The sequence below is a fragment of the Maylandia zebra genome, linkage group LG22, assembly GCF_041146795.1.
Source record: "Maylandia zebra isolate NMK-2024a linkage group LG22, Mzebra_GT3a, whole genome shotgun sequence".
NCBI lineage: Eukaryota > Metazoa > Chordata > Actinopteri > Cichliformes > Cichlidae > Maylandia > Maylandia zebra.
In genome coordinates, this window is record NC_135187.1 from 9483643 (window position 1) to 9498248 (window position 14606).

General features: G+C 41.9%; 2 protein-coding genes across 2 annotated transcripts; one reads left to right on the forward strand and one right to left on the reverse strand.

Moving 5' to 3' along the window:
- Positions 1–545: 545 nt before the first annotated feature.
- Positions 546–10841, forward strand: tomm40l (translocase of outer mitochondrial membrane 40 homolog, like). The gene is made up of 10 exons (XM_014411225.3): positions 546–704; positions 4004–4218; positions 4309–4376; positions 4763–4855; positions 4937–5038; positions 6201–6306; positions 6457–6579; positions 6664–6740; positions 6827–6929; positions 8218–10841. The coding sequence occupies exons 2-10, from the start codon at positions 4005–4007 to the stop codon at positions 8355–8357; spliced, it is 1026 nt and encodes a 341-aa protein (XP_014266711.1). The 5' UTR covers positions 546–704; position 4004; the 3' UTR covers positions 8358–10841.
- Positions 10842–12055: 1214 nt separating this feature from the next.
- Positions 12056–13304, reverse strand: LOC101472019 (uncharacterized). The gene is made up of 4 exons (XM_004569208.2): positions 13199–13304; positions 13064–13111; positions 12829–12979; positions 12056–12736 (listed from the first exon to the last, which is right to left on the reverse strand). The coding sequence occupies exons 2-4, from the start codon at positions 13095–13097 to the stop codon at positions 12169–12171; spliced, it is 753 nt and encodes a 250-aa protein (XP_004569265.2). The 5' UTR covers positions 13098–13111; positions 13199–13304; the 3' UTR covers positions 12056–12168.
- Positions 13305–14606: the final 1302 nt, after the last annotated feature.

Consider the following 14606-nt stretch of genomic DNA (forward strand, 5'->3'; position numbering starts at 1 on the left):
ATTACAGAAGGTATGAATCATGATTTAGTGGTCACTCAAGCTACCTTTATAGGTTAAACTTGTATCAGTGTCCTTCTTGGTATCAGCCCTGTATTTACTTGGTGTGGGCTGGATACCAAAGTTTGCAGTATTGCACTTCACTAGTGGAAGATGATAGTACATTTTTCTCTGTGTACTCTGGGTTTGTATGTGTACGTCTTTCTCCACCTTGCTAACTGTTCATCTACTGTTTTGGGCCTCCAGCTAAAAAAATGTAAAGGTGCTGCTCGTTGTGTAGCCATAATGGGACAGAGGCCTGTTGTTTGAAAACAATGTTTTTTGTTTGCTTGGAGATCCTCAGGCTACCTTTTGACCTTGAAAGTATGTCTTCTTCACCTTTTACTACAACCGCCCTTAAAACTCCAACCAATCGCCCGCCTATTCTCTCTTAATCGGCGTCAGCGCCCCGCCCCCTTACGGCTGACCGTTCCTTGTTTAGCCAATAATGCTTGAGAATGAGCATTACATCATCTCGAAGCCCGGCCTGCGATTCGTCAAGGACGCCTCATATGACTGATAGATGACTTCGTCAATCATGTCCGCGGATACATGCTCCTTCAACCAATCATCATTTTGCATTGACGAAAAAGGCGGGGCTCCCGCGTCTTCTTCGTTGGTGCCATTGGCTTCAACTTCCGGCTGTATCGTCCTCTGGAAATCACAACGTGAGTAGCATTTGAAAGCTCTGTATTTTATATAACGTGACGCTTCAGTGGAAGCGTGTTGGCGGTTTTGTTCGGCAACTTTTGTCTCACAGATCGGCCGCAGTTTTCCTCCATAAGCAGCAGCGTTTTATCTCCAGGCTGTCAGTTGCTGTTTGTAAAGCTAGCCAGCAAGCTAATCAGGTGCTAAAGGAGCTAGCACGGCTAACGCATTCATGCTTTCTTATACATGAGGCAGTTCCCATTCAGGGTGTTAGCTACAAAAAATTATGAGAGTATATAATAATTGCTGGTTTGTGGACATTTTCATTCTTATTGCATCATTGTTAGTTTAATTTAACCGCCTTCTTTTTACCTTAACTGCAAATGAATGAGTGTGAGCTGTGTGGAAGGAAGGTTAAAGGGACACTACACCTATTCTGCACATGTTCACTCATGAGCAACCTGAGGCACTGCTGTTTTAATGCTTAATTAGTTCAAGCAAACGCTTCCCAAACTCCGAAAGGATCAGTTTGATCTGTCACCGTGATATGCTTTTACATAATTATAAGTTTATGACTTAATGGCAACATCAGAGAGAAACGGGATCCTCCTAGTGGCGCTTGGCAGGTGGTGGGACAGAGTGGTACAGGGTGCTGCTGCTAAAGGTATAGTGCTGTGAAAGAGTAATTACCCCTTATTGTTAAGCCAAACTGTAATTAATCACATTTTTTTGGAAAGTTGAATTGACTTTCAGTAGCCACACCCAGGCCTGATTAATGCAAGAGCTGATGAATTATCAGATCACTTAAATAGAACCTCTGACAAAGTGCAGTAGGTTAAAAGATCTGCAATCATGCAACGATCTACAGAAAACCAAGAACAGATGAGAAACCAAGTTAGTGACATCTGTCACTCTGGAAAGGGTTACAAAGCAATTTCTAAGCCTTTGGGACTTCAGTGAACCACAGTGAGAGCTAAGCTCATTATCCACTAATGGAGAAAACTTCGAACAGTGATGAACCTTCACTGGAGTGGCCAGTTTACCAAAATTACTCCAAAAGAAGTTACAAAAGAGCCAAAAACAACATCTAAAGAACAGCTCTCACTCTAACCCTCACTCAGGGTCAGAGTTCATGATGAAAAAACACAAGAAAGAGACTGGACAAAAATGGCATCCAGGATTTTTACTAAAACGTCTTAATGATCCCCAAGATATCTGGGAAAATATTCTGTGGACTGATGAACGTTTTTAGAAAGGTTTAAATTCCTTTACATCTGAAGTAAAACTAACACAGCGTTTTATTTAAACAAACAACATATCAAACATATCAACAGTCAAACACGGCAGTGGTAGTGTGATGGTCCAGGGCTGCTTTGTTGCTTGATTGCAGTTTTTGCTGCCAATGGTACCTAGTTATTAGGTATAGAGGGCAGGTAGTTTTTTAGAGCCAGGTATGTTTGGATAACGTTATTCCTTCATAATTAAGAAAAAAAAGAGAAACAAGAAAGGGCGAAAAAAAATCTACAGCTCTGTATGTTCACACTAATATTTTAAAGTGTATGCGATTTATTACTGTCATTTTGGAAACTATGCTGACTTGAGTTTTTAGTGTGAAAACAGAGGGGTGGGCTACAACACAGGTCTGATGTAGTCAGACTGACTTTGTGTTTGCTGGTTCAACAAAACCAGAAACCCCTGTCAAAGACAACAAGTGTCACAGTAGTGGTTATCATCTTTCCCAGCCCATGCTTTCGGCTCCAAGCTCTGTGTACTAACATAAAAGGCTGTGTCATTTGACGCCTCTGCACAAATGGATCCCTTGAATGCAAGCTGCTTCAGTGATGTTATCAGAGAATAGGGGATGCATATAAGATAAACCTAAAGGTATTCCTGGTGCTGCAGAAAATAATTCATTTTCTGAATTCATTCAAAAGCTGCTATTTTCTACATAATTTCAGTGCTTGTGGGGCCTATTTTGTAATGGTTTGTATCACAGATTTGTTTTGGGGTGAGTGGAAATGTCTGATCAGACATTATCTGATTTATATCACATTTAGAGGGAGGAGAATTGGTGATGGTTCCTCTCAGTTTTAAACCCAAATCTGAACATAATCTCCTCTGGACCAGCTCATGTCCTCAGCTGAAGTCACCACAGTGATCTTACCAGGTTAAGAGAGTCACCATCATGACATGAAAACTCTGACTTTAAAACTCCAGTTTTGTTCAACAACATACCCTGCTCAAGTCACTCAGGACTATTTTAAGTGTGGAGTGGACCGATAACTCAGCTCATTAACTTTTTGCCGTCCTGGGGAACTAGAACCAGCTCAGGATGATTGACTGGTTGGTCTAAATCAGGGGTGCCCAATCCAGGTCCTCGAGAGCTACCGTCCTGCAGCTTTTAGATGCATCCCTACTCCAACACAGCTGAATCAAATGGTTTGATCTCTTCAGCATGCCATCATGTTTGGCAAAGGCCTGATAACAAGCCATTCATTTGATTCAGGTGTGTGGGAACAAGGATGCATCTAAAAGCTGCAGGACGGTAGCTCTCGAGGACCGGGATTGGGCACCCCTGGTCTAAATCATAAGACTCCAAGCTTATGAATCCCTTGTATCCATACTGAAGTGCTTTTCTGACAGTTGCTAAACAATAGCATCTGACTCTTTGTGGTGGGGCTCTGTTACTGTGCTGGGTTCAGTTTTGATGCTCAAAGTTAGTTGATAATGTTGTAATTGATATGGATAAAATATGAGTAGTCTCTAGGTTTGCCTGTGTTATTGACATATTTGTATTATACTTATACTAACAGTGCTGATTGTTGAAAAGAAACCTATTCTGCTCATATCAAGCTCCACATGTTTACTGCAGAGGCTTTACAGCGTTCTAGTCCAAAATAATCCATGACCTAGGCCTTTAATTCAGGGCCTTGATATACTCTCAGTTCCTCCCCCATCTGTAACTAGCTGCTTAAGCTTCTTTTCCTGTAAGTCAACATTGTTCTGATTGGCTGACCCTCACAAACAGAAGGTTAAAACAGTAAGTGGGTCACAGACAGAGTTATTTGCCTGGAGATATTGGGGATATCAGCTATTATTGACATCATACAGCACAAAGAGTAGAAAAGCTGCTGGAACCATGACTTGAGTGCGTGTTGTAACAGTATATATACAGGATATGAGAGAAAATGAAGAAAACCATAACAAGTTTCCTTTAACGTTTCCTCAGCTTGTACTGGCAGTCTGTTATTGCGTTATAAATCAGCTACTCACTCTGTCCTTCCCTCTCTGTCTCTGTGTTTCTGTCCTGGCTATTCAGAATGGGCAGTGTTTTGGCTGCCAGCTCCCCCAACCCACCACCACCAGCCTCGGGCGGCACTCCTGCCCCTGGCTTGACGGTGCCTCCGGGCTTTGGGATGCCTCCAGTTTCCGCAGTTATACCCCAGACTGGGGAAACCTCTGCTCAGCAGCAGGAGTCAGAAAATGCTTTGCCCAATCCAGGGGCGTTTGACGAGTGTCATCGGAAGTGCAAAGGTAAGAGGAGCAGATTGAAAAAAAATGTTTATTGGAGTGGAATGTCTGTTTGCTCTCGATTTGTCTTACCTGTGTGTGTTTTCTCCTCAGAGGTTTTTCCTTTGCAGATGGAAGGCGTGAAGCTAGTTGTTAATAAAGGTCTTAGCAATCACTTCCAGGTCAGTTAAGCTCATTTAACCTTGTTATTAGCTTGGCTAAAATTGGCTGTCTCGACTGATATCTGTGTACCCAAATGTTCAAGGATGGTGTGATGAAGATAGTTAGATTATATACACTTAAGATTCCCTCTGTCTGTAGAATGAGAGGGGGAATAAATACTGGAAGCAAAATAAGATTGTGTCAAACTTTGGCATTGACGCAGGTTTTTACAGTCATTGCATGACTGAAGCAATTCTCCTTTATGTCGATTCATGAAGTCCAGCAACATATTTCAAACTCAGATTTTACGGTGTCGTTTTAGTCTAAAGTTTTGCCATCACTGGACTGTTTTCAGCGAACTGTAATAAATGTGAATAAAGTGCATTTTTAATCTGCGTGCTTGCAGGTGATTCACACTGTGCTGCTGAGCACCACTGGAGATTCCCTCTACAGGTTCGGTGCTACGTATGTTGGATCGAAGCAGACGGGTCCAGCAGAGGTGTGAAGCCTTAAATTCAATGTGAATCTCATCTTTACGCTGTGGTTTAAACTGTTATACAAACACTCTCCTGTTGTTCAGTCTTTTCCAGTCATGGTGGGAGACATGGACAACAGCGGCAGCCTTAACGCCCAGATCATCCACCAGATCACCAACAGGATACGATCCAAAGTGGCCTTCCAGGTGAAACCTCTTACTGCTGTCTGGACTTTTTCCCTTTAATACAACCATCAAAATGTGTGGGTCGAGTGGGGCTCTGCAGTGACTCTTGTTAACAATTCACTGCAGTTTTTAGTAATTTCTTTAAAAATAAAAATGTTTTACTCCATAGAAAGAAAATAATAAAAACAATCCAACCAACTTTGGCCGTCTAGTGTGCCACCATACTTTTTAATAGATCATTCAACTGTTCAAACAAGTTAAAGGCTTTGGACTTTATCAGACTGAGCCAGTGTTTTAATATATTTTGAAGTCTTCACAAAATCACAGTTTACACTTTACGAATGATTGATTTTGGGGGGGGGGGGTTCCCACTAATTTCAGACTAGAGTCAGCTGATGTTTTTATATATTATATAAAGGCAACGTTTGAAGACCTCCCCAGTACCCTAAATGGCCAATTTTGACACATAAGTATATATTAATTAAGATGTGTTTGATGACTATAAGAATAGTTTTCAGTTTTTCTGAGGGTAGCTGCCTATGCAGAGACCACCCTCTGTACCCTCTGTTGCAGACCCATTTAATTTGTTCCATAAGCAGGCCTGAAATATTACAGAAACCTCTCTGTTAAACAAACAGCCTCATGGATTACTCCTAGTTGGCTTTCAAGGGGTAAAGACTAAAAGAATGTGTCATGTTGGCATTTTTTAACTTTTTACATTTACAGTTTATTCATATATTTTCCGTTGTGATAAGACGTGCCATTTTGACATAAATCCCCTCGGAGCACTTTGTGCCAGTCACATTTCCAGTTAAACCTGCTTTCAGCTGGTCCCTTATTCACCAGGGGTCACCACAGCAGGCACCTCTGCATGTTTGACAGATTTTTCCACCGGACTCTCTGACACAACCCTGTGGGATAAAACTAGGGATGCGTCACTTGTTAGCAGCCACATTTCCAGTTATCTTTGATTATTAAGCACCAGATGTGCAGAGTGTCTATATCTGCTCCATCATTATACAGGAGAAGTTGCTGGGTTTTTTCATGGTCAGATTCTTATTTTTATCTTTATTTTTTCATGTGGCGAGAAGTTTCTACGCTCAAAAATGTCTTCTGAGATGTTTCCATTTTATGTGTTATTGTTCTTGCATGATTCTAACTGTTAAATATGTTGTATCCTCAGACACAGCAAAACAAATTTGTGAACTGGCAGGGCGACGCTGAGTTCAGGGGAGAAGATTTTACTGCAACTGTCACGCTCGGAAACCCAGATGTCCTTGTTGGCTCTGGTAGGTCATCAGTCACAGACGCTGTGCAGGTCACTGTTACTGTTGTCTGTTCTTTTAAATTGGTGAAAAGCAGCTATGTAGTCAGACAAAACCAAAACTGTGATCTGCATCTGAACATCTGTTGTCATCTTGCTGTCGTGCACCTGTCAGGTATCGTCGTCGCACACTACCTCCAGTCCATAACGCCGGCTCTGGCTCTGGGAGGGGAGCTGGTTTATCACCGCAGGCCTGGAGAGGAGGGCTCAGTAATGTCTTTAGTTGGCAGATACACAGGTGAGACACAGTTTAAAGATTAATACAAAGCCTGAACTATAACGTCAGACACATGTCCTAACTGATAGATTTACTTCTCTGTAGGCAACAACTACATCGCCACTTTAACACTCGGCTCAGCGGGAGCTCATGCATCTTACTACCATAAAGCCAACGATCAGGTAACCGCATCCGCATGCATCCTTTTTGTAAGAAAGGACTCAGTATTTTTACAGTCGGCCTTCATGATGATCGGTCTCTTCTACAGTTACAGGTCGGTGTGGAGTTTGAGGCGAGTGCCCGCATGCAAGACACCAGTATGTCGTTTGGCTACCAGCTAGATGTCCCTAAAGCAAATTTACAATTTAAAGGTAAAGATGTGCACGTTTGGTAAAATAATTTCAGGAGAGCAGTTTCATCTTCATCCATCGCTGCATTTTATTTGCAGCCAAATTTTTGTGACAGATTATAGAACAAAGTCGACGTTATAAATGTGCTTTGTCATTTATAGCGTTTTTAGAGTTTTTATAAACCTTGTGGTGTCAAATATGAGCTGTGAAGATCTGAAGTTGCTTGCATCAGAAATTGCCCACCTAGCAACAAAACTGTGTCCCAGTTTTATAAGCCCCTCAGAATTTCCAAATGATTATACATTAAAAAAAAAGGTAATTTTAAAGCAGTCGAGCTTAAATCTGCCCCGTCGTCCCATCCTTAGGTTGTTCACTTCTTCCAGGGTGAGTATAGGATGTATTTGATGAGTTTTGGCTCTCGAGCTGCTGTCTCACTGCTCTTGGTGATGAGGAACTGACGAGGAACTCTCATCACAGCCTCCAGACTGTGCTGACACCCCCACACACAGCTGGTTAGGGCACCACTGCTTCATTGGGTTAGTTTTGTTTGAGTGAAGTTGGATGAGTTTTGGGATAGTGAATATATTGGACAAAGGATGTTGAATATGGAGCTGCTGGGAAAGAGAAGATTCACGGATGTAGTGTGGCACAAGGATGCTGGGATAGTGTGATCTGCCTCCTGAAAGAAGACAAATTTGGAGTCAAACTAGCATCACAGCAGCTTGACAAACCCTCATGGTTTATGTTCTGTGAGATAACATTTGTGTTTTTTGTCAATGGGATCTGGTAGGTTTACCAAACAGAAATGTAACTGCTGCAGTAAGAAAATAAGTCCTCATTAGTTTTTATCTCATCCAACCAATGGACAGATGAGTTTGTGGTGTGGCGAGCTTACACACAACGATCCCTTGTTGTGTGTCCACTTAAATTGTGCTTAAGGTCATACTGCTGCCCAATAACAAGAAAGCGACTCACTTTCTGGACAAGAACCGCCATTAAGGCAGAGGAGGCCGCTACAGTATTCTGCTGAATGATAGATGTTGCCACATTACTGCCACATAATGCTGATGTAGGAAGAGAAGAAGCCAGAACTGGAAGCAAAGACATTGCTGGGTGTATTTTTCCCCCCCACAAAGTCTCATCCCAGTGTAATGTTCCAAAATCACTCAAATGGAGGTAAAAACTGACACGATCACACCCAGCTGTGAAACGCACCAGGTTAGAAAAATCCAGAGGTGTACATATACACAAAGGCTTTCTCAATTTGAGAGTTTTTCTTACTTTAAATCTGCCGTTCTGCCTCTTTCAGGTTCAATTGACAGTAACTGGATAGTTGGGGCAACGTTGGAAAAGAAGTTGCTCCCGCTGCCCCTCTCTCTGGCCCTCTCCGGCTTCCTCAACCACCGCAAAAACAAGTTCCAGTGCGGTTTTGGCGTCAACATCGGTTAGGCCGACGTAGTGCCGGCTCACAAACGGCGCAGACGCACCACTGACCTAGAGACTTTACCACGGAAACTGCCGGTGACCTCTTTGGTAGATTTGACCAATAATTATAGTGCTGGTTTCCTCAAATCATTTTTCACCACATGTGGTGAATATAAGCGGTTAATATAAATCTACATTTGACTCTAATCCTTAAAGACGAATCCCCTCGATAATCAGTAGTGTGATGAATAATGTTACCTGTCAGGAACAAGCAGACCCTCGTCATAAACAGACACATAGACAGCAGGCGGACGTAACATTAGAAGACAGATTTACAGAGCTCTTTGTTTGAGTTCAGTGCCTGTCATGTTTATTTTTATTTTGCTCCTGATTTAAACATTTCTCTTATTAATATTTTTTTTTTTACCATTAAGTCTGTCTTGGTGTGCAGTGAGTGAAAGAAGTATCAGTTGTTGGTTACAGACAAGTTTACCAGGTGTTAGGAAGGAGTGTACTGTACTGTATGTCATGTTCACAATGCATCACTTGTTTTGTTGCCTTTTTTATGTTACATACATACTGAACAGTATATATGAGCTGTATATACCTCTTCAAAGCTGATCAATACAATTTCTTACAAAAACTGGACGTTGTGCTCGTTTCCTTCTGTCAACGTCAACTTTTTTTTTTTAAGAGCCATTTGTAGCTGCTGTGTGCGTACTCCTGAACCTTCAGGAGTTGAGCAATCATACTTTGCACACAGGTACATCTTATCTAATATCAGATATTATGTTGTTGCCATGTTGTTGCCATGTTGCCTAGCAACACTCTACCAATGGGATAAATGTTTTTAGGCTTTAGCCACCTACAACACTTTATAAAAAACTATTGTATCACTTTTTTATTTCACATCTTATTCATACCCACTTGTTAAATTATCTATGATATGCTGCCTGACATCCACCTAGCAATGGCACTACCATGACCATTTTTTAGCCTTTATACTCCTGCAGCATATTGTGAAAGCATCAGTTGCTCTCCTCAACAATATATCGTTTATTTCACAGAATTTGAATTACCTCTGCCTGGCAACCTTCAAGAATGACCCAGTTTTGGCAGATAATCAGCATCTGTCATCAGTCTGCTTCAGGGTTGTAGCAGAGCTGGAGCCTGGGTGTCATAGGGCGAGAAGAAGCCTACACCTGATCACAGGTTTGTGAGGAGGAACTAAAGGCATTCTCATCATCTGTGATGACAAAAAAACTTCAATTTCACCCCTCACAGCACGTAACTGGTTACTTCACCGCTATCTTATTGGATTAGTTCTGTTTGAGTGGAGCTAAATGAGTAGACAAGGCAGCAGAATCACAGATTAACCAAAAATGCGTGATTCTGGACTGGGGGAGGAAGCTACAGAGTCAAGGAGAACATGGAAACTCATCCCACAGACATCCCACGCTGGATTCAAACCCAGGACTTTCTTGTTGTGAGGCAGCAATGCTGATCTGCATACCACGTATAAACAATCTACCACGCCAAGTTTTTTTTTCTGTTGTCAGTGTAACTAAGCTTGCCAATCGGTACTGTAGTATGGGTATGTACTGAATCAGTATCCCACATTTTGATTGATTCTAGTTTCCAGATGTCCACAAATGCATCACAAGAAACATGTGGCTCAAAGAGAGGATCAATCGATTTCTACTGTACAACTGAAACTGTTTGTGGCTGTGCGTTAATAGTTCTAATAGAAAAAGAGGAATACACAAGTGCAATGAACATACCACAGAAGTTCAGAAAGAAACGTCAGCTTCCATTCATGTTAATAGTAAGTTGAGGAACTGTAATAAATTACAGCTTATTTGTCATATTCAAATGGCAAATCTATAACATGCAGTTTTAATGTTTAATGTCAAAAGTTCAGGCTCAGCTTTGGTAAATGCCCCTCATTGACCCACACAAACTCTTTGCCTTATATTTATTGTAGTTTGTGGGCATCACATCTCCTGGTCTGCACCATGTTACGAACTTGTATGTCCATGTGTTTGTTTGTGCAGGTGTTGTGTTTTTTCTATGTTAATTTAGCTGTGCCAGGGCCCTGTTCCGATTGGTGCGTGGATATACTGCCCCGGCGTGATTGGATCCAGCTGGAGGACCCGCCCATTAAAAGGAGGCTGGAGTGCTACAGCGGGAGAGGCCCTCGCGTTTCTCCTCATCACCCAGCAGTAGTCCTGTGGTAGCCGCTGGCTGCAGTATACGCTTGAAAGTTGTGGAAGTGGAGTGGGTAGGGGTGAGCTGCCTTTCTTTTGATCACCCGTTTTCTCCTGTTTTGAGTTAGTTAAGGAGGTCAGACTCTGTCTTTATTTTTGACTTTGTTTTGGTGAGGTCAGGGGTGCGGGATTTGTGTAGGTTTGTTTTGTTTATTGTTTTGGCCTTGGCTCACCCTGAAGTGTTGACACTCCCGTTTTGGTTCTCTTTATTCACATTGTAAATAAATCACCTCATATCTAACGGATTGGTTTCGTGTGACTGCTTGGGTCTTGGGGGGGAAGCGAGTGCCTCGCTCATGTTATGGCCTGGCCCTAGACGGGTCGTAACAACCATTAGGATCCAGCGACAGTTTAACTTTAATATCATAAACTATTAGAAACTGAAAGTAAATATATTCTATGGTGGAAAATAGATCAGAATTAGCCCCTCTTAGTCTGCCTTACAATGTCCTAAAAAGAAGACAAAACCCACAAATCAATAAGAGGTGGCATTAATCACTTTCTAACAAATTGAAAGTAAAACAGAACTTTTGAATGAAATCTTTCACATATATCATTTTGTGCTCGGAGTACAACAGAGTGAGCTGCTTGAATAACTGTTTCATTTGCTTCAATCTCTCTATGCGTCATTTGAATTGTTCATCAGTTTATCTTGGGTTGGAGACTTTGCTCCTTTGTCTTATCAGGTTGTTGTGGGAACAGCCAAAGGACTTTTCTCTGTTAAGATATTTTCTCCCGCATGTTAGATCCATAAACCAGAAGTACATCCCAGAGGCTGTTTGTCACAACAGCAATATTTTTAGATGTATTTAATAAAAGAAGTTGGAGACAGGTAGTAAAAACTAATGGAAAAAGTAAATAGAACAAGTGGAAGTATAAATAATAGATATAAATCAATTTGAGACATGAGAGATGCCCATGTTTAATTGGTATGAAAATAGTGATCCTTCAGGATTATCAGCCTATAGAACATAAACATCATGACAAATTGCACTCCTCCAGTGACATTTAAAGCTTAACATGTATACCAGTACATATATGAGCGCCACTGAAGCTTGGTATTTACTTATGATGAATAGTTATTGACCTTGGGGCACCTATTTACCGCTACTACTAATCTGTAGGTGAGCGATACATTATGCTATTTTAGATGGTGTCAAACCTTTGGCCCACCAAAAGGTCCTTTGCAAAGTATGAAAATTCCAGAGAAGTATTTTAACTATTCACAATGCTCTAAATTTAAAGGTTTGTTGTGCTGTGTAATTACAAACTGAATGTGGAAAAAAAACAAGATCATAAAACTAAAGTGAGTTTGACCCCCCCCCCCCCCCATTTCCCCCCCATTCCCCAACTGGTAAGATCAATGTTCAACTTTTTACGAGTAAAGCTTTTCAGAGATTAAACATGCTCGTTGAATTACTGCCACACCTTTAATGATAATCAAGACGCAGAAAATGCAGAACTTCTGGATTTTTATTTCATAAAACAGACAGGAGTGAAGATGAAATAAATATTTGGTTTGTGATACAGAGAAAGCGCTTAAGGCTTAAGACTGAGACAGAGTCCATTTACTGGCCGATCTTGGTGAAGGTTTTCCACAGGGCGTTCAGCTGAGTCTGCAGGTCCTGAGCGCTGGAGTCCAGCCGTTCCCTCAGCTTGTCTCCATAGGGAGCCAACCTCTGCTGGATCTCCTGGGTTTTCTGAGCCACCTGGGTCTCAAAGCTCTGGGTCAGGGGCATCATGTTCCTCTGAAACTCCTCCAGGCTCTGCTCCATCTTCTGTTTCATGTTCTCGGTGTAGGGAACCATCTGGGCCTGCAGCTGGCTCATGCTCTGCTCCAGCTGCTCCTTCAGCTCCTGGCTCTTCTGCTGCAGGACGGCCTTCATGGGCTCTGGGTCCATGGCCTGAGCGTAGGCTTCAGCTCCACTCTTCAGCTCATCCACCTTGGTCTGGATCTTCGCCACCATCTCCTCTGCGTTGGTGCCCATAGCGGCCAGGTCTTTCTCCAGGCGAGCCTTCAGCTGCTCGGCCTCCTGGGAGAACTGAGTCATGAAGTTCTGGGTCAAAGGAGCCACCTGAGTGTGCAGCGTAGCGACGTATTGATTCACGGTGTCGGCGCTCTGAGAGATCTTGGTGCTGATACACAGAAACAGGAAGTTATTAAACTGAAAACATATAATATATGTACATATTTTGTACTTCTTCAGACTCCTCATGCTGACTCTTACTTCACTTCCTCTCCCAGCTGGGACTCTCTGATCTGCTTCAGGGACTCCTCAGCGGTTTGTGTGGCCTTTGCAACATAATCCCAAAAGGCATCTTTCACCACTTCCAGGTTGGACTTGGGAGGCTCTGGCCACAGGATGTTGGCGTTGCAAACTGTGGATGAAAGCAGACGGTTAATTTGATCAGCTGTGATTTAAAATGGGTTCCGCTTTTAATTTGAAGGGAAGATTTACTCACCGGAGAAAAGAGCGAGAACGATGAGCGTCTTCATGATTGAAGTTGATGCTGTTGGATGAAGAGAACAGGTGCTTAGTTTAAAGCTGGATTTAGTGGTTGATTTAAGATTATATAGTTTGAAATAAGATCTTTTACCTTACAGATGCAGCTTGTCTCTTCTTCACTGTCTGATGGTTTGTGCTGTGCAGACGACCGCTCGCGGGCTTTATAGCGACGCTGAAGGTTAAAGTCCTCCTCTGGTTGCCCCGCTGGACAGTTTCTTGTCACTGTTGTGACTCCACGTCACAATCTTAGTGTTTCCATATCTTATGATACAGGCTTACTGGAATCTGGCTTGGTTAGAGTAGTTTTTCTTTAGGTTTGAACATCCTAAACAGAATCAGGTGCAGCAGAAAACAACTCGTGAAAGCTTTTTTTTCAGGAGAAACAGGAAAACCAGGTTGCCTCTCCTGTAATTTCCATTTGAGGCTGGCTAGATTTCCTCCATAGACCACCATGTTTAAGTCTTTATTTGTAGTGATGAAATAAAGACGAGACTGGTACAAAAATTGTTTTGGGTCTCTTTGGTTGGTTTACACCTTTATAACAACTGTATGGTCTTTCTTTTATTTTTATTTAGTCATCTATTTGGATTTTATTAAAGGCTTAGAGTTAAGGGGAGTGGCCGCTTTGACTGACAGGTGCGCCAACACAAGCAGCCGTTGACCTCACCTCCACTGATATGAGTCACTGAACTGCAATATTTACCGTTTTTGTTCTGCTCGTGGCTTCTGAGACTGTGTTAATGGAAATTTGGGACAAATTAGACTTTTAAAGTTGCATGTGAAATAGAAACAAACTGACATAAACCAAGTGAAAAGTCTATAACAATGGTTGGACGTTAAGTGAACCCAAACTTTAACCACTGGTGGATTTTCAGAGGTGAAGAAGTCTTCTGTTGCCCTAATTAGTAGATGCCTACTACTATTTGTGCTGATCGGTGTGTTAAATATCTGCCCATCTGATCTCAGAGACCAACAAGCAAACTCTCAGACACTTTGTTAATGAATTTAAACCTAACTAAATGAATATAGCACGCTTCATATACCACAAATCCAGGAATTATGAACTATTAATGTTTCTTCAAGTTATTTTTGTACCATTTTCTGGACCTTTGTACCTGATCTTGCACATGAATGGTTTCTGTCTTTTATATACAGTCTATGGCTTTTTGATGGCTCGACAGATACTTTATTGATCCCACAATTACTGTGCTACAGCAGCAGAATAAAGAATAAAAATATGCACACAGTGAGGGCTTTAAAACATGAGAGAAATTAAAGAAATATTTACATACACAGTATGTGAAGTTAGTGAAAGACTAATAAAAGCAAGACTCATTGACCACACAGCTTTACAGCTACGAAGGTTTCCAGGATTTGTAACGTGATTGGACGGCACGTCTCAGAGAACATAACCCAGCCCTAACCCCGTACACGCTGCCCTCATAGTTCCACCTCACTCTTCCCAAATACGTAGCCTTACACTTAACATCTGTACAGCT

Coding starts and splice junctions, on each gene's coding strand:
- LOC101472019 (XM_004569208.2), bottom strand. CDS start 13,097: ATGAAGACGCTCATCGTTCTCGCTCTTTTCTCCG. Junction 12,980..13,063: donor CGTTCTCGCTCTTTTCTCCG/GTGAGTAAATCT, acceptor TTTCATCCACAG/TTTGCAACGCCAACATCCTG. Junction 12,737..12,828: donor CAGCTGGGAGAGGAAGTGAA/GTAAGAGTCAGC, acceptor TCTGTGTATCAG/CACCAAGATCTCTCAGAGCG.
- tomm40l (XM_014411225.3), top strand. CDS start 4,005: ATGGGCAGTGTTTTGGCTGCCAGCTCCCCCAACCCACCACCACCAGCC. Junction 4,856..4,936: donor AGCAGACGGGTCCAGCAGAG/GTGTGAAGCCTT, acceptor CCTGTTGTTCAG/TCTTTTCCAGTCATGGTGGG. Junction 5,039..6,200: donor GATCCAAAGTGGCCTTCCAG/GTGAAACCTCTT, acceptor TTGTATCCTCAG/ACACAGCAAAACAAATTTGT.